Source organism: Scyliorhinus torazame, chromosome 2 (genome assembly GCF_047496885.1).
Source record: "Scyliorhinus torazame isolate Kashiwa2021f chromosome 2, sScyTor2.1, whole genome shotgun sequence".
NCBI lineage: Eukaryota > Metazoa > Chordata > Chondrichthyes > Carcharhiniformes > Scyliorhinidae > Scyliorhinus > Scyliorhinus torazame.
The window spans coordinates 23,443,247-23,462,907 of record NC_092708.1 but is presented as its reverse complement, the minus strand read 5'-3'; the positions used below and the strand labels follow the sequence as shown (position 1 = coordinate 23,462,907).

Below are 19,661 nucleotides of genomic sequence, written 5' to 3'. Positions count from 1 at the left end.
GGTGAAAACGTTTTGTAGCGTGGTTGCTCCACTGACGGACTGACTTGCTCAAGAAGCGTAACAAATTCCAGTGGACAGTGGACTTTCAACAGGCATTTGACTGTCTGAAAACTGATAACCAATGCTCCTGTGTTGGAGAATTACAAGGGACTCCGTGATCAGATTGAACTAAAGTATCTGACTTTAAAGAGAACTGACGAGGCGTAGAGAAATGGACGGATCGTGCAGAGATCATCTTGTTCAAAGAGACTGTCAATCAAGAAGGATTCCAGTTGGAGGAAAAACAAAAAATGGACTATATTGTACCTGTTTGCGTGTGTTGTTTTTTGAAACAAAAAGTATATTTACTGTGTGCATTTCTTAAAGGATAGTGAAACGGTGAAAAATGAAACCATCTTGAAGTTGATGGGTTTTTTTTTCTTGGGAGGAGGTGTCATGAGAATGTCGCTTTAAGAAATGTTTTGCTGCTCATATTACTGCAGTGATGTCAGAGTGGGTGGAGCTGGGCTGTCTGTCAGCTTTTTACTTTCGTTTTAGGCTGTTTGCTTTTAGTGTGTTTTAGTTTTGTTTTCAGTGTTGGAGCTGAAGCCAGACAGCAGGTGTACTGTTGTTCTTTCTGCCAAGAAAAGACTATCTCTTGATCAGTTGGTGAATTCAGAATTACAAATGTTCTCAGTAGTGAATGTAAACCTAATGTGCTTCTGTTAAAAGGTGTTTCTTTTGTCTTCTGGATGTTGTTTAGGAAGTTATTAAGGATTACTTAGTGTTGTATTCTTTGGGGTTGTATTTCAATTGATGGTTGCTAAGATGTTCACTATGTTTTAAAAAGGTTAACTTGAGTCCATAGAATAAACATTGTTTTTCTTTAGAAAATACTTTTCCATTTCTGCTGTACCACACCTGTAGAGTGGGCCGTGTGCTCCCCATACCACAATCTCGTAAAAGTTGTGGGTCAGGTGAACTCCATGATACACTTTGGGGTTCTCTAAACCCTGGCCCATAACACTAGTAATCCCATATCCTGACAATCTATGGATGGGTTCAAGTCCCATGGCATCTGGGGAATTTAAATTTGATAAAAGCAGTCAAAAGCTAATATCAGTAATGATGACATGAAACTACTTGATTGCTGTAAAATCGTACCAGATTTACTAATGCCTTTACCTGGTCTCACCTGGACCTGACTATAGATCCACAGCAATTTGGTTGACTCTTAACTGCCCTCTGAAATGGCCGAGCAAGCCATTGGATTACATTCAAGGAGGCAGCTCACCACATTTTCAAGAGTAAATAGAGATGCTGGCCTTGACATCATTGGCCACACCCTGTGAATAAATTTAAAACAAAGGCATTGAATGATAAAGGCGGGGACTGTACTAAGGAGAACAACTGGGATGGGAGGCATTACAGAATTTGCCCGGAAAGCAACAAAGGAAGGGAAGAAATTGTTGAACAAATCAACGGATGCAAAGGTATTTTGGCGAATGAACAACCAAAGTCTAGGTTGTTCTATCTGCATAATGTATTGTGTTAATTTTAATGTGCATGTGTTTTAGTACTGCTATTCTGTATGGTGTGAGTGTAGTTACTGCCACTAGCATGTTGTTGTGAAGTCATTTCATTTGTTAGAACTCCAATCTAACTGAGTATTGCCTCAAACCACTTCGACTTGATATCTCAGTGCGGTGTCAATATAGTTCTAATGTGTGATTAGTAAGGGAGCTGTAAGATTTGCTGGGACTTCAATGAACCAAGGCAGGTTATCTGTTAAGAAGGTCACAACACTTGTTCTTTCGCAAACATTCTCAAATTTGCTGAACAGGGAGCAGACCTTTGCCAAATTGTTTCTGCTGCTTCAGACCATTAGCAGAGAGTGACCCCAGCCTCCGTCACCACTTATTGACCCAGGCTGAAGCTGGAATGTTTAGCAATGGAAAAAATAACATGTCATTTGCTATTCGGGAAGCCAAAGAAAGGCTTGCCAAATGTACAGACCTTCCAACCTGATGAAAACTTTACGAGGATAAAGATTCAGCCAAGTGTGGGCTCTCATATGTGAATTAATTGATTTGCTTAACGCACCCAAGTACTCACACTGATCTATCGTAAACCAATATGATAATGCCAAAAACTTACGGGTGGAAGGAGAAATCAGGGCAAAATATAAATGATTAAATATTCTGATTTGGAACAGCTAAATAGATTTCTAAATAGTGCTTTGAGCTAAATCCAGGGATATTCCGCATCCAAGAATGAAGGGAGAGGATGGGAGGGATTTGTTAACCATATTTAACACCCAGTCAGTAATACCGACGGGAGTAGAAGCCTTAATTGCCATTAAAAATTACACGGATCAATATTCACATAGACAGCAGAGAACATGGCCATTCAACCCAACTGGTCCATGGCGCACATGGGCCTCCTCTCACACTACTTCATTTTATCCCATCAATATATATCCTATTCCTTTCTGCCTTGCATACTTACTGAGCGGCCCCTTAAATGACTATTAATTTTTAAAAAAATATTTCAATGACAGACCTATTCACATAGTTTCATTCCTCTAATGGATAGTGGCGGTTCAGCCCAATTGTGATGAGCCAGATGGTTACGTTGGAAAGTTCACTATGGCTGCCTACCGTGGGCAGCACTGTAGCAGAGTGGTTAGTACAGTTGCTTCACAGCTCCAGGGTCCCAGGTTCGATTCCCGGCTTGGGTCACTGTCTGTGCGGAGTCTGCACGTTCTCCCCGTGCCTGCGTGGGTTTCCTCCGGGTGCTCCGGTTTCCTCCCACAGTCCAAAGATGTGCAGGTTAGGTGGATTGGCCATGCTAAATTGCCCTTAGCATGATTAAAAGCATGGCACACAATTGGTAAAAGAGCATTTGAGGGTTAGCACTGTTGCTTCACAGCGCCAGGGTTCCAGGTTCAATTCCCAGCTTGGGTCACTGGCTGTGCGGAGTCTGCACGTTCTCTCTGTGTCTGTGTGGGTTTCCTCCGGGTGCTCCGGTTTCCTCCCACAAGTCCCGAAAGACTTGCTGTTAGGGAATTGGACATTTTGAATTCTCCCTCCGTGCACCCGAACAAGTGCCGGAATGTGGCGGCTAGGGAGCTTTTCACAGTAACCTCATTGCAGTGTTAATGTAAGCCTACTTGTGACAATAAAGATTATTATTATTAAATGAGCTAGGTGCCCTTTTATGAAGGGCTCTTTAATATTTAGTCTGACATTCACTATATTGCCTGTCACGCTTCTAAGCCCAATTGAGACCAATCAGAAGAGGCCTGTTGTTACTGTCTGAAGGGTTGGTCAGATCCTATCCCGAGTTCTATGTCAAGTCCTAAACATCAAACCCCATAAAGAATACAGTTACTCCTGCGAGTGTGTAGAAGTTGGCTCCTAAGATGATTCCTGGCATCAGGTTGCAGAAACGTAGAACTCTCAATGCTTACAGAAGGAGGGAGTTTGAGGTAACCTCACTGAAGTTAAAGTTGATTCATGCAATTTCTTTTCACCCCATAGCAAAGGGTTGGAAAATCAGAGAGTGGCAGTTACAAATTAGCAGATAATAAGCAAGGAGAATCAGGTGAAACAGTTTTTATGGAAATGAACTGAGTAAGTTACCAAGAAAAGTCACTGAAGTGACTAACATGAATGAGTTCATGAGGCAAAGATGTTTGTTTCTGAAGAGATAAGGAGTTGGGGGACAGAATGGAGTTAGTTGGTAAGGTTGAGATCAGTCACAAGGACAAAATGGCCATTTTGTGTTTCAGAAAATGTTGAAGCTCAAGATAAAGTTGGTGACATATTTCCAGGGATGCTGCCCTTGCTTATCACTTTGACACTGGTAAATGGTACAGCAGCCTTCCATTGCGATACCACACTAGCAATCGTGGGTTGTGGCAAGTAGTCAGATCAAATCAAATAAATCTGACAATGTGTGACCTTGAGCCAGGAAATCAGTGACCATGAAAGCTGTCAGGTTGCCATTAAGACCAAAGCTCTTGTCGCACCTACCAAATCGGCGACCTTTACCAGCTGGAGGAACAAGGGCAGCTAACACACTGGAGCATCATCACCTGCAAGTTTCCATTCATGTCACATACTATCCTCACTTGGAACTATGTCACCATTCCTTCACTTTAACTTGGCCAGAATGCAGGAATTCCCACCCTGCAAATTAATCAAACATGATTTGCCCTTCATAAAATCATGCTGACTCTGATGGATTGCGTTTTGGCTTTCCAAAAGTCCTGATATTACTTTCTTAATAATGGATTCTAACAATTTCCCAACAACAGATGTTAAACAAACTGGTCTGTAATTTCCTACATTCTGCCTCCCTCCTTTTTTGAATATTACACTACTGATTTGTGCCTAGTAGATGGTGGGCAGGCGTTGGGAGGTTCAGGAGGTGAGTTACTCACCGGACTCCTAGCCTTTGACTTGCCGGTAGCCACAGATATGTTTCTGGTCAGTGGTAACTCCCCAGGATGTTAGGGATTCAACAATGGCAATGCCATTGAATGTCATGGTGTGATGGTTAGAGCCTCTTTTGTTGGAGGTGGTCATTGCTTGGCACTTTTGTGGTGCAAATGTTACTTGCCACTTGTCAGCCCAAGTCTGGGTATTATCCAGGTCTTGCTGCATTTTGGACATGAGCTACTTCAGTATCTAAGGATTCACAAATGGTATTGAACATTGTGCAGTCGTCTGCGAACATTCCTATTTCTGACCTTCCCTTTCAAATCCTCATAGACAATGGATTGCAGGCCATTCTTAATAATCCCTTTGCTTCGAATCACCAGGTCCCACTATCCATCCACTTTCGTGGGACCTGGTAATTCGAAGTTCGGAGATTATTAAGAATGGTCTGAATTTGAGAGGCAGGCATGAGTGGAAATAGCTGAAGCTAGATGCTGCGACCTACTCGGCTAGTAGAGGTCTTAACTAGGGTTAGAGATAAATAACCAGCTCAATCAGAATGCCTGAATGACAAGTAAATATAAGAGAATAGCTTGCATTTACAGAGCACCTTGCATGATATTGGGAGGTCCCGAAACACATTGCAGCCATGAAGTACTGATTGTAATACAGGGAGTGCAGCAGTCACTTTGCGCACAGCAAGCTCCCGCAAACTAATAGGTTGATGAGCAAATATTTTTTCGTGATGGTGGTTGAAGATTGATTATTGACCAAGACACTGCGGAAAACTCACCTGCTGTTTTTCTTTGAAATAGTGCTGCCTTGGAATCTTTTGTAACGAGAGGGGCCTTTATTTTTGGTTTTGATTTCAATTTGCCTGTCTCGTTCACTACACTTTGAACTGGCCAACAAAGTCTTGCATGCATCCTGTGCACAAGACTTGTAAATGTTCGGGTTCCACCATAATGGCCTTGTCTATTACTCTGGACGTTGAATTGTATAGGGGCGGCACAGTGGTTAGCACTGCTGCCTTGCAGCACCAGGGTCCCAGGTTCAATTCCGGCCTCGGGTGACTGTGGAGTTTGCTTTGAACTTTCTGCCCCGTGTCTGCGTGGGTTTCCTCCAGGTGCTCCGGTTTCCTCCCACATCCAAAGACGTGCAGGTTAGGTGGATTGGCCATGCTAAATTGCTCCTTAGTGTCCAAAAGGTTAGGTGAGGTTACTGGGTTACAGGGATAGGATGAAGGCGTGAGCTTAAGTAGGGCGCTCTTTCCAAGGGCTGGCGTAGGCTCGATGGGCCGAATGGCCTCCTTCTGCACTGTAAATCTATGATTAAGCAGGATATGATGGGAGGGAAACTGATTATTCTTTATGCTTTGGTGAACCAGCCAATCACCAGAACAGAAAGTGGGTCAGAACCGGCTTTGTAATGATGCCACTGCCCTTTATGTGATCTTAATAACTAGATTGTGCAACACATTATGGGCGGTGCATCTGGAGACAGTCTTAACTGCTTTCTAAGCCAATATCAGGAATTGAATGATACTTTTAATATTAATTGGAGACAACTAGCAATTCCTAGTTACTATCTGCAAGGCAGTGATTTGATCCACAAAGTTTAGAATCATTCCTATGCAATGTTTATTTTATTAATGACACATTGCCAGTGCAGTTTTACACTAGGTATCAGAGGCTAGCTTGGCAAATAAATCTTGCTGTGCTGCATGTTGTGTCAGTTTAAGTTGACTGACTAACATAATAAGTGGAAGGGATAAGAATATCAAATCCATTGGATTATGTTGGAAATAACAACATACTTAGAATGGTATGGGCACAAATGAGACACAAGATAACCGTTGAAATAAGAATTATGTCCTTTATACTTAACTTAGCCTCTACTGAATTCTCCTTTTAAACTTGTTCATTGGCCATGACAGATTAGAGCCAGTGAGGGACCAAGGGAGATGGTGGTGAATTAATGTGCAGTTCGTCAGTTTTTGGTGTTGCTGCTGGATAAACCTGTTATATTCTTCAAAACAATGCAATGGGACAGCTTTCTCCAAGGTCAGCAGCGAGTGCCATAACTGACTGCAAAATCCAGGACAATATGTTTTTCATCTCTTGTTCTTATCTTGGGTGCTGCCTGCAAATGGCGATTCCTTAGGATGTGTGTGTATGTTTTCAGTAACTCTGGGCACGGGATTTAATGATTACTCTGCAGCATAATGTTCAGCCCCGCCCCAATTCTGGCCTCTTGTGCATCCTTCCTTTTCATTGAGGCTGTTTAGCACAGGGCTAAATCGCTGGCTTTGAAAGCAGACCAAGGCAGGCCAGCAGCACGGTTCAATTCCCGTAACAGCCTCCCCGAACAGGCGCTGGAATGTGGCGACTAGGGGCTTTTCACAGTAACTTCATTGAAGCCTACTTGTGACAATAAGCGATTTTCATTCATTTCATTTCATTCATTCATTTCATTCATTCATTCATTCATTCATTCATTGCTCCACCATGGATGGCTGCCTCAGCTGTAGAATTCCCTCCCTAAACCTCCCAACCCTTCGACCTAATTTTCTTCCTTGAATACATTCCTTAAAGCTACCGCTGTCACCAAACTTTTGGTCACCTATCCCAATATCTCCTCAATGTTCTTGGATAGTCACTCCTGTGAAGAGCCTTGGGTGCTTTGATTACTTTAAAAGTGCTATATAAATGCAAACTGTTGTTGTAAGACTGCCCGACTGCAACTCTGGTGGTCTTTTGTGGAGTTTTAGCATCCTGAGATTTATTGTGGAAATGAACAATCTTATGTCCCTCTTTAAGACAAAGGCATCAATGAGGATTCTTTCAGCTGACACTTGCCATTATTTCGCTCTGCAGCTTCTTCCTGGCCATAGCAAGCTGACGGAGAGAGTGAAAAAGCGACTCTACTACGCTCGGGGTATGGACTACAACATGGATGTTCTGTCCTGTCCTGTCACTGGTACGTGTGTATGTTATGAGTGTATAAGGAGTTGATTGTTTCCTTGATAAATTTGCTTTTGATTGTAATTCTAGTAATTTACTGAGAGTTTTAGAAACATGATGTGGAGATGCCGGCCCGGCGTTGGACTGGGGTGAGCACAGTACGAAGTCTTACAACACCAGATTAAAGTCCAACAGGTTTGTTTCGATGTCACTAGCTTTCGGAGCGCTGCTCCTGCCTCAGGTGAACCTTTAGAAACATGGGTTATGCAAAGATTTCAGAGTGCTGGCAGCTACGTCTTAAGGAGCCAAATAAATACAAATGTTGTTGAATGCTGTGGTTGTATCTTTAGTTTACTGACCACAGCTTATTCCCTCTGTCAGGGCAAGGACTGTACCAGCATGTTTTGGCCAAAAGCGTGCATACTTTATTTAAAACAAAGTTCTAACAGCTCAAGGTGCTTTACATTTCCGAGCAATGTCACTGTGAACACTGCGATTTAGGTAATACCCTGAGGGGGTATCCTGCGTTAGTCCAATTAGATTCAGCAGTTCTGCATTCCCCAAGTCCAGTTGTTGAGGTTACACTTGCCTTAAGTGGTGTGATAGTCTCTTACAAACATCATGGCTTTGGTTACCCAGATCTGTGCATATCCATGTGGCCAAATTGTTTTAAGAAAAAGGAAAGGAGCTCCCATTTAAAAGGATCTCTCGCATTCTTCAGGCATTCTCACGTACTTAATAGTCATTGAATTACAAGGACAGCACGGTGGCGCAGTGGTTAGCACTGCTCCTTCATGGCGCCGAGGTCACAGGTTCGATCCCGGCTCTGGATCATGTGGGGTTTGCACATTCTCCCCATATTTGCATGGGCTTCGCCCCCACAACCCGAAGATGTGCAAGGTAGGTGGATTGGCCGTGCTAAATTGCCCCTAAATTGGAAAAAATGAATTGGGTACTCTAAATTTATTTTTTAAAACGTGATTGAATTACTTTTGAAATGGGGTTTTGTTATGCGGGCATGCATGGCACAGACCTTGGCACAGCAAGATGAGACAAATGATCACATCAATGAGACAAATGATAAATTATTCAGTTTTTGGTGGTGGTGATTAAGGAATGGATGTTGGTCATGTAAACAGGGAGAACTATTGGTCCCGTAGGATCTTTCACATCCAGCTGAGCAGTCATTGCCCCAGTTTAGCAGCTCTGGCATCATAGCAGTGCCCCCAATTCTACCCTCTAAAGTCCCAAAAGGTGATTGTAATTCTAAATTTATGCAACTTGAACTCATTACTAATCACTAGTGATGTTGCTCAGTATACAGAGCATACATAACATGGGAAATGTGACAGGAAGTGTACGTTATCCAGAGATTTTGAATGTTTTGCATTTATTTTTCATGACTAGGCTAGGCCAGCATTTATTGTCCATTCCTAATTGCCCTTGAGAAGGTGACGATGAGCTGCCACCTTGGACCATGTTTGTAGAGACACCCACAGTGCTGTTATGGAGGGAGTTCCAAGATTTTGATCCAGCGACAGTGAAGGAACCAAGTCAGAATGGTGTGAGGCTTGAAGGGGAACTTTGTGGTGGTGGTGGTGTTCCCATGCACCTATTGTCCTTGTTCTTCTAGATGGTAGTGGTTGAGTTTGAAAGTGCTGTCAAAGGAAGCTTGGTGAGTCCCTGCAGTAATCTTGTAGATGGTGCACACTGCTACCACTGTGCATCAATGAAGGTGGTGGATGTGGTGCTAATCAAACGGACTGCTTTATCCTAGATGGTACCGAGCTTCTTGAGTATTGTTGGAGCTGCACTTATCCAGGCAAGTGACAAGTATTCCATCAAACTCCTGACTTGTGCCTGTTAGATGTTGGGTGACATATTATACATTTCATTTTAGGCGATATCGAAAATATAACGCAGAGTGGGAAAGTACAGCCAAATTGTTTTTATAATTGACTGCCTCCTTGGGGGGGGGGGGAAAAAGAGTTTCAACTGATGTTCCCAAATGCCTGGAAGAAACGTTTTATTTGGAATTCCAAATAAAACAAAGGATTTTTTTTTTTTAAATGTTCCAATTTGTTGTTAAAGCTTCCTGGGCATTCCCATGTAGAGTGTGCATGCAAATGGACTCCAAGAGCATCTTCGGGGTATATCCAAGGTACGACTGTCAGGAGACTGGGAGTTTTTCTGGCCAATCAGATGGGTTTATAACGTGGCTCACTTGCGCTTTCTAGGAATGACATACATTCACATGTAGGGATCTGCCTTCTGCAAACGAAAATAATAATCTTCGTTAGTGTCACAAGTAGGCTTACTGCAATGAAGTTACTGTGAAAATCCACGAGTCGCCAGCACCTGTTCAGGTACACCGAGGGAGAATTCAGAATGTCCAATTTACCAAACAAGCATGTCTTTCGTGACATGTGGAAGGAAACCCACGCAGACACGGGGAGAACGTGCAGACCCCGCACAGACCGTGACCCAAGCCGGGAATCGAACCTGGGACCCTGGCGCTGTGAAGCAATAGTGCTAGCTACTGTGCCACGCATATTTAAGCTTTGTGCCATTTTAGACTTACACAGGCATGGGGAGCCTATAGTTCCCTGTTACTTTCTCCATGGGAACATCATGGCTGACCTAAGCCGACTTGCCAACCAATCAGCACCCTCTTTTCCTGTAGTATAAATTGTAGTGATTGTTTGAAATTTGGTATTCTTGTATTTGTGCAAGTGCAAGTTGAAAAGCTTTCGCAACATGCGTCTCTTTCCAACAATAATTAAATTCTGTACTGTTCTGTAAGGGCAGTATGGTAGCACAGTGGTTAGCACTGTTGCTTCACAGCACCAGGGTGCTGGGTTCAATTTCCAGTTTGGGTCACTCTGCGGAGTCTGTACATTCTCCCCGTGGGTTTCCTCTGGGTGCTCCGGTTTCCCCCGACAAGTCCCGAATGATGTGCACATTTTAGGTAAATTGGATGTTCTGAAGTCTCCCTCAGTGTACCCGAACAGGCGCCGGAGTGTGGCAACTAGGGGTGTTTCACAGTAACTTCATTGCAGTGTTAATGTAAGCCTACTTGTGACACTAATAAAGATTATTATTATTATTACTACCAAATGAATAACTAATTTAAAGATCATGTCTCTTTCAGACATTGCTGTTGAACTGCTCCAAAAATCAGCACCAAGTCCCATCCGAAAACTCCGCAAGAAATATGCAGCTCATGTGGCGAGGTAAGTTTATATATTAAGTTGCAGTGGGTAGTTGTGTAATTTCTGTATTTTGTGCTGGATGTTAATTGTTTTTGGATGGACCTGTGAGTTGTAAGAGTTACCAACAAGCATCATTCTTGTTTTCCAACAGGTACTGAATTTCCTGAGTAGTGCAGTTTTTGTTCTATCACCCTGTCATGTATTTCCTGAGCCACATCCTTTAGCACATAAATAGTCTTACAGGGAGAAGCCACAAAGTGTTGAGGTTGGAAGGATAAAAGCACAGTGGGTGGGTGTGTTTTTGTGATTATAGCTGGCAAGGCTGGTTAATGCGAGATTTAGTTTTAAATTTCAATTACTTTTGGGATGTGTGTCTTTTAGTAATGCCAGATTGTTAGGAAATTTATATTTGTGTTGGTAAACATTAGAAATAAAATATGGCTTTAAGTGTGTTTAATATAATGTTTCTGTGCCTGGAAGGGTAAAACCTATAGTTAAATTCATGCTGGACAAAGGTGTTGTTACGTGCGGGGCTTGGTTAAGTTCCAACTGTGTTTCTATTGTGCTTAAAGAGGGCTACACCATGAAGAATTAATAAAAGGCATAAGCATGTGGGGGTTGCTTGTAACGTAGAGAAGCTTTTAAATTTTAAGTTTCTTAATTTGACTGTAGTTGGAGATAGGTAGTGAGAGAGAACACAGCTCTCACAGCTCTGTTGGAAGCAGTTGGTTCAGAAGGCTAGAGAGGGAACATTTCTCTCAGCCTTGCCAGAAGAAAAGCCATACCATGGAGTAATGGTTAAGAAAACAGATGCCAGAAACCTAAAGTCCAGCTAGTTAAGGAGATGAGGGAAATAGGGAGTTTCCAAGAGGTCTGGAGTTAACGGAACATCGGAAACTGGGAACTAGAACAAATTACTGTTCAGTAAAGTCACAGAGTTGGAAAGGCATTGGATTGTGAGAGCCTGGAAAGATACCTGCAGTAGTGCTAAGGTTTGTGAGAAATTACTACAGCTTGGGAGACATCATTTGAAATATTGGATTGGATTTTGTTTATTGTCACATGTACCGAGGTACAGTGAAAAGTATTTTTCTGTGAGCAATTCAACAGATCATTAAGTACATGAAAAGTAAAGAAAATACATAATAGGGCAACACAGGGTGTACAATGTAGCTACATAACACCGGCATTAAGTGAAGCATACTGGGGTGTAGTGTTAATTAGGTCAGTCCATAAGAAGGTCGTTTAGGAGTCCGGTAACAGCGGGGAAGAAGCTGTTTTTGAATCTGTTTGTGCGTGTTCTCAGACTTTTGTATCTCCTGCCCGATGGAAGAAGTTGGAAGAGTGAGTAAGCTGGGTGGGAGGGGTCTTTGATTATGCTGCCCGCTTTCCCCAGGCAGCGGGAGGTGCAGATGGAGTCAATGGATGGGAGGCAGGTTCGTGTGATGGACTGTGCGGTGTTCACAGCTCTCTGAAGTTTCTTGCGGTCTTGGGCCGAGCAGTTGCCATACCAGGCTGTGATGCAGCCAGATAGGATGCTTTCAATGGTGCATCTGTAAAAGTTGGTAAGAGTTAATGTGGACATGCCGAATTTCCTTAGTTTCCTGAGGAAGTATAGGCGCTGTTGTGCGTTCTTGGTAGTAGCGTCGACGTGGGTGGACCAGGACAGATTTTTGGAGATGTGCACCCCTAGGAATTTTAAACTGCTAACCATCTCCACCTCGGCCCCGTTGAGGCTGACATGGGTGTGTACAGTACTTTGCTTTCTGAAGTCAATGACCAGCTCTTTAGTTTTGCTGGCATTGAAGGATAGATTGTTGTCATTACACCACTGCACTAGGTTCTCAATCTCCCACCTGTATTCTGACTCGTCGTTATTCAAGATCCGGCCCACTATGGTCGTATCGTCAGCAAACTTCTAAATGGAGTTGGAACCAAATTTTGCCACGCAGTCATGTGTGTACAGGGAGTAGAGTAGGGGGCTAAGTATGCAGCCTTGCGGGGCCCCAGTGTTGAGGACTATTGTGGAGGAGTTGTTGTTGTTTATTTTACTGATTATGGTCTGTGGGTCAGAACGTTGAGGAAATAGTTGCAGAGTGAGGAGCCAAGTCCTAGGTTTTGGAGACTTGATATGAGCTTGGCTGGGATTATGGTGTTGAAGGCGGAGCTGAAGTCAATAAATAGGAGTCTGATGTAGGAGGCCTTGTTGTCGAGATGCTCTCGGGATGATTGCAGGGCCAGTGAGATGGCGTCTGCTGTGGACCGGTTGTGGCGGTGTGCGAATTGCAGTGAATCAAGGTGTTCTGGGAGTATGGAGGTGATGCGCTCCATGACCAACCTCTCAAAGCACTTCATTACAACTGAAGTCAGGACCACCGGACGGTAGTCATTGAGGCACGTTGCCTGGTTCTTCTTTGGCACTGGTGTGATGGTGGTCTTCTTGAAGCAGGTGGAGACCTCGGAGTGGAGTAGGGACAGGTTAAAGATGTCCACGAACATATCTGCCAGCTGGTCCGTGCAGGCTCTGAGTGCACGACCAGGGATCCTGTCTGGACCCGTTGCCTTCCGAGGGTTCACTTTGAGGAAGGCCGATCTGACTTTGGAAGTCGTGATGGTGGGTATGGGTGTGTTATGGGCTGCTGGGGCACTCGACAGCGGATTGTTGGTTACCTGCTCGAACCAAGCATATAATGCATTGAGTTCATCAGGGAGGGGTATGCTGTTGCTGGAGATGCATCTAGACAGATATATGAACGGGCGGGGAACAGAGGTAAGTAGATCCTTAGAAAATAGGCGACAGGTTTAGATAAAGGATCTGGATCGGCGCAGGCTGGGAGGACCAAAATGCCTGTTCCTGTGCTGTAATTTTCTTTGTAGTTTTCTTTATTCACAGCGCTGGGAATTCCCCAACCACTGCAGCCAATGAAGAACTTTTGAAGTGTAGTCACTGTTGTAATAGAGGAAGCAGGGCAGCCAATTTATACACAGCAATCATCTGGGGTGATTCTGAGGAGACATTCACAAACATTCACTTGGCATTCAGAGTGGAGAGTGTATTTGCCCACAGTCATCTTGTGTGCTTAAAAGGGACTTGGTATTAATGAGACCGTTGTAGATTAATATATATGTTATAATCCGTGTTAATCTTAAAACCTGTGTGTAATTGTTAAGATGAGAGAGGAGTAAAGGAGGGTGGCACGGCAGCACAGTGATTAGCACTGTTGCTTCACAGCACCTGGGTCCCAGGTTCGATTCCCGTTTGGGTCACTGTTGTGCGAAGTCTGCACGTTCTCCCTGTGTCTGCGTGTGTTTTCTCCGGGTGCTCCGGTTTCCTCCCACAAGTCCCGAAGGACGTGCTTGTTAGGTGAATTGGATATTCCGAATTCTCCCTCCGAGTACCCGAACAGGTGCCGGAATGTGGTGACTAGGAGCTTTTCACAGTAACTTCATTGCCGTGTTAATGCAAGTCTACTTGTGACAATACTAAAAATTATTATAATCCAATTTGTTTCCATGTTTAATACATTTTTTTTCTTGTTTAAAAAATAGTGGTCCCGTGTCTCTCTCCATCTACGTTTTATATAAAACTAAATAAAAGTTATGGTCTTTTGAGCTACGCTTCCATTCTGGGATCTTCCCATCCAGTTGTAACACCAACTGGGATTGTAACAGGATTTATTGCTCATTCCTGGTTCCCCAAGAAGGTGATAATGGACCTTGTCTTTGAACTTTCTAGCTTTGTTGAATACACATTGCTTTACTAGTAGAGCATTATTGTGCTGTGAAAAATCTGGAGTACAAAATGGTCACTGATAACTTGGCTTCACTGAAATGTTATCAATAATATTGAAAAATTGAGTGGCCCCTCAATCTATCCTCTGCTCTCTATCTTCTGTTCCCAATCACCACCTAATGCTCACCTACTGATCATCAGCTCGCTGACAAAATCTGAGTTAATGATCCTTGCCTTTTCCACAGGGAGGCCTGTATCTCGCCTTGTGCAATGATGCTTGCTCTTGTCTACATTGAACGATTACGACATCGAAATCCGGAGTACCTGCAACAGATCTCCTCATCTGACCTTTTTCTAATATCTATGGTGAGTGAAAATCACGTCTCTGTCTTTGCTCGTTCGGGTTGCAATTTGGACGGGCTTGTATTGGTATACCGTTGACAACGTTGGGATGTCTTCAAGAACTTTGCAGCCAATGAAGAGTTTCATCTGCTATGATATAGGAAGCAGGGCAGTCAATTTGCACGCAGCAAGCTCCCACAAACAGCAATGCGATGCTGGCTAGATAATCTGCATTGTTGATGGGGATTGAGGGATGAAAATTGGCCAGGGCCATTTAATAATAATAATCTTTAGTGTCACAAGTAGGCTTACATTAATAGTGCAATGAATTTACTGTGAAAAGCCCCTAGTCGCCACACTCCGGCGCCTGTTTGGGTACACAGAGGCAGAATTCAGAATGCCACCTAACAAGCACGTCTTTCAGGACTTGTGGGAGGAAACCCACACAGACACATGATGTTGCTAACTTTTCGGTTGGTTCAATTGCTCTGTTTTATTACCTTTGCTCTCGAGTCGCCAGGTATCTTTATGATACCGCCACGAGGTTCAAGTCCAAGTAATGATCAATAACTCAATACACGACTTCCGGTTGCGGCGATGACCAGCTAAGCCACACGTTTCGTTGGCTCCAGCTCGAACGGACCTTCGGGCTCTTTTAAGAGCCCCAACAGGAAAGATTTTCGGGACGAAACCCGGTGTGGGGTGAGGCAACAGGGAGTCGTCGTCTCCCCCCCCCCCCGTCCCCCCGTCCCCCGTCCCCCCCCCAGCGGAAAAGAAAAATATCGGCGGCGGCAGACAGATCTCGGAGAATCCTCGAGGGCAGTGGCAGAAGGAAGAAAGGAGCAAGATGGCGGCGGAGGGAGTCCAGGCGACATGGGGACCGGACCAGGATGAGTTTCTAAGACGGTGTGTGGAGCTGTTAAAAAAGGAGGTGCTGGCCCCGATGCTACAGGCAATCGAGGGGCTTACAGAGACACAAAGGCCCAGGAGATAGAGCTCCGTGTGATGGAGCAGAAGGTAATGGACAACGAGGACGAGATCCTGGGCCTAGCGGTCAAAATGCAGACGCACGAGGCGTTCCATAAGAAGTGCATCGAAAGGATTGAAGTCCTGGGAAAACAGATCACGGAGAAAGAACCTCCGGATCCTGGGTCTCCCCGAGGGAGTGGAAGGAGCTGACGGCGGGGCTTACGCGAGCACGATGCTACGCTCGCTAATGGGAGCTGAGGCCCCCGCGGGCCCCTTGGAAGTGGAAGCGGTCCACCGGGTCCCTGCGAGGAGACCAAAGGCTGGAGAACCACCTAGGGCGATGATCGTGCGATTTCACTGCTTCAATGACAGAGAGGTGGTTCTGAAATTGTTGATTCCCAAATTTCTTTCTCCGTCAGTCTGGCCTCAATAAAAATCGAGATGGATTTGCAAGTAAAAAGAAGTTATTTTATTCAGCTTGCAAGCTACCTAGTCCACAGTGATACAGACAACATGTTGCTGTCTGCAGTCCCGGGAACTAAGTGAAGGTCCCAGACAAAGAGATCAGTACTCATACATTCAAATGGCATCAAGTTTCACATACTCGACACCCATAGGTCATCCTATGTCCCTCCTGACTTGTTTGATCTATTCTGATTGGCTCACTTCCAATCCCTTTCTCCGGCCCCTATCAATGCAGCATCACTCTCATAAACACACCTCTTCCTGCTTTTTCCATGCGGTCTCAAATCCCTTTGTCTCTACCTGCCAGAATCAAAGTGGCTTATTTCTACATTACATTAACTAATATCTCTAAAGTAACTATTTTATATCACATTCATCAAAATGGGCCAAGAAGGTACAAAGTAGTAGATGGGAGAATGCAGTGATACGAGTGTATCAGGATTGGAGTGCGGAGGTGGCGAGAGGGAGGGCGAGTTTCAATCGAGCCAAGGAGGTGCTGCACAAGAAGAAAGTGAAGTTCGGGATGTTGCAGCCGGCGCGATTGTGGGTCACGCACCAGGATAGACATTACTATTTCGAAACGGCGGAAGAAGCATGGACCTTCATTCAAAACGAGAAACTGGACCAGAACTGAGGGACTGATGTTGGAGGGGAAACGACAATGCTGATGTATATAGAGATGTAAATTGGGGAGGGGGGGACACTGAGAAATGTGGGCGCCGGTGGGGGGGAAGAAGAGACACAGGCGGGGGATGGGGAATGGGAATGGGGCGGTAGGGGGAGCTGCGCCATGAGGGGCGGGGTTTCTTTTTCCCGCGTCAGAGAGATGGTGGGAAGATAGGCGCAAGGAGGATGGGAGTTCCTCACACGGGCGGGGTCAAGGAGAGAGCGGGAGAAGCCGGGGTCAGTTGAAGTCAGCTGACGTTCAGAAGCACTATGGGGGGAGTAACCATGCCAGATGGGGATCTAGTGGGGGGGAGGGGGGAACAACTGCGTTGCTGCTGTGGCGATCGAAAGGGAGCTGGTAAGAGAAAAGGTGGTCGGGGCGGGAATGCGCCGCCTGGGGGACGGGTGGGTGCACAGAACCGGGACGTGGGACCGGCCCAGAGAGGGTGATGGCTAGTCGACAAGGGAGGGGGGCGGGCAGCCCCCCAGTCCGGCTGATCAATAGGAACGTGAGAGGCCTAAATGGGCCGATTAAGAGGGCCCGAGTGCTCGCGCACTTAAAGGGACTGAAGGCAGACGTGGCCATGCTTCAAGAGACGCATGTGAAGGTGGCGGACCAGGTTAGGTTAAGGAAAGGGTGGGTGGGACAGGTGTTCCACTCAGGGCTGGACGCAAAGAATAGAGGGGTGGTCGTATTTGTGGGGAAACGGGTGTCGTTCGAGGCTAGGAACATTGTAGCGGACAGCGGGGGCAGATATGTGATGGTGAGTGGCAGACTGCAGGGAATGGAGGTCGTGCTGGTCAACATATATGCCCCGAACTGGGATGATGCGGGATTTATGAAGCGGATGCTGGGACGCATCCCGGACCTGGAGGTAGGAAACCTGGTAATGGGGGGGGGGACCTTAACACCGTGCTAGACCCAGGGTTAGATAGATCTAGATCCAGGACCGGAAGAAGGCCGGCAGCGGCCAAGGTGTTAGGGGGTTTATGGACCAAATGGGGGGAGTGGATCCGTGGAGATTTGCTAGGCCGCTGGCCAAAGAGTTCTCCTTTTTCTCCCATGTCCATAAGGTATACTCCCGGATAGATTTCTTCGTTTTGGGAAGGTCACTGATTCCGAGGGTGGAAGGAACTAAGTACTCGGCCATAGCTGTTTCAGACCATGCCCCACATTGGGTGGATCTGGAACTAGGAGAGGAGAGGGAGCAGCGTCCACTCTGGCGACTGGATGTGGGATTATTGGCGGATGAGGGAGTCTGCGGAAGAGTGCGGGGATGTATCGAAAGGTACCTGGAGGCCAACGATGATGGGGAGGTCCGAGTGGGGGTAGTATGGGAAGCGCTGAAGGCGGTGGTCAGGGGAGAGTTGATCTCCATCAGGGCTCACAAGGGGAAAATAGAGGCCAAGGAAAGGGAAAGATTACTGGGGGAGATTTTGAGTGTGGATAAAAAATATGCAGCGACCCCGGACGAAGGACTATACAGGGAGAGGCGACAACTCCAGATGGAGTTCGACCTGCTGACCACAGGGAGGGCAGAGGCACAGTGGAGGAAGGCACAGGGGATGAGATATGAATATGGGGAAAAGGCGAGCCGCCTGCTGGCCCACCAGCTTCGAAAGAGGACAGCGGCGTGGGAACTAGGGGGAGTTAGGGATGAAATGGGAACCACGGTGCGGAGAGCAGGGAAGATAAATGAGGTGTTTAAGACCTTTTATGAGAGGTTATATAGGTCCCAACCCCCGGAGGGAAAAGAGGGGATGCAGCAGTTTCTGGACCAACTAAGGTTCCCGAGGGTGGAGGAGCAGGAGGTGGCAGGCCTGGGGGCGCCAATTGGGGTGGACGAGGTGATCAAAGGGCTGGGGAACATGCAGGCAGGGAAGGCTCCGGGACCTGACGGGTTCCCGGTGGAATTTTATAGAAAATATGTGGACTTGTTGGCCCCGCTGCTGGTAAGAACCTTTAACGAGGCCAGAGAAGAGGGGACCCTACCCCCGACAATGTCGGAGGCGACGATATTACTAATCTTGAAGCGAGATAAAGACCCGCTGCAATGCGGGTCTTATCAGCCTATCTCACTCCTAAATGTGGACGCCAAGTTGCTGGCAAAAGTGCTGGCAATGAGGATAGAGGATTGTGTCCCGGGGGTGGTGCACGAAGATCAGACAGGGTTCGTAAAGGGGAGACAATTGAATGTCAACGTGCGACGGCTATTGGGGGTGATAATGATGCCCCTAGCAGAGGGGGAGGCAGAGATAGTGGTGGCAATGGATGCAGAGAAGGCATTTGATAGGGTAGCGTGGGTGTAACTATGGGAGGTGCTGAGGAGGTTCGGGTTCGGGGAGGGGTTTGTCAGCTGGGTTAAACTCCTCTATGGGGCCCCAATGGCAAGTGTAGTCACAAATCGGCAAAGGTCGGAGTATTTTCGACTACATAGGGGAACAAGACAGGGATGCCCGCTGTCCCCATTACTGTTCGCGCTGGCAATTGAACTACTGGCCATAGCGCTGAGAGACTCCAGGAAATGGAGAGGGGTGGTTAGAGGGGGAGAGGAACACCAAGTGTCACTTTACGCGGGTGACCTACTGCTGTATGTGGCGGATCCAGTGGGGGGGGATGACAGAGGTCATGCAGATATTGAGGGAGTTTGGAGATTTCTCGGGATATAAGCTTAACATGGGAAAGAGTGAGCTTTTCGTGATGCACCCTGGGGCCCAGAGTAGAGGGATAGATGGCCTGCCGCTAAGGAGAGTGGAAAGAAACTTCCGATACCTGGGGATTCAGATAGCCAGGAGCTGGGGAACCTTACACAGACTCAATCTGACTCGGCTGGTGGAACAAATGGAAGAGGATTTCAAAAGGTGGGATATGCAGCCGCTGTCACTG

The 19,661-nt window shown here is 46.0% G+C and overlaps 1 protein-coding gene across 4 annotated transcripts in view; it reads left to right on the top strand.

The window, feature by feature from the left end:
* cnppd1 (cyclin Pas1/PHO80 domain containing 1) overlaps positions 1–19,661 on the top strand; it is a 59,095-nt gene that overhangs the window by 6,411 nt on the left and 33,023 nt on the right. Inside the window, exons 1-5 of one of the 4 annotated variants that reach the window (XM_072469515.1) lie at positions 1,380–1,472; positions 7,301–7,403; positions 9,165–9,209; positions 10,539–10,620; positions 14,578–14,698. In XM_072469515.1, the coding sequence (XP_072325616.1) occupies positions 1,395–1,472; positions 7,301–7,403; positions 9,165–9,209; positions 10,539–10,620; positions 14,578–14,698 (429 nt within the window). In that variant the 5' untranslated portion in view covers positions 1,380–1,394. Of the gene's footprint in view, positions 1–1,379; positions 1,473–7,300; positions 7,404–9,164; positions 9,210–10,538; positions 10,621–14,577; positions 14,699–19,661 lie in introns of those variants that run through there. The other 3 variants (XM_072469534.1, XM_072469524.1, XM_072469544.1) reach the window with 3 other exon arrangements.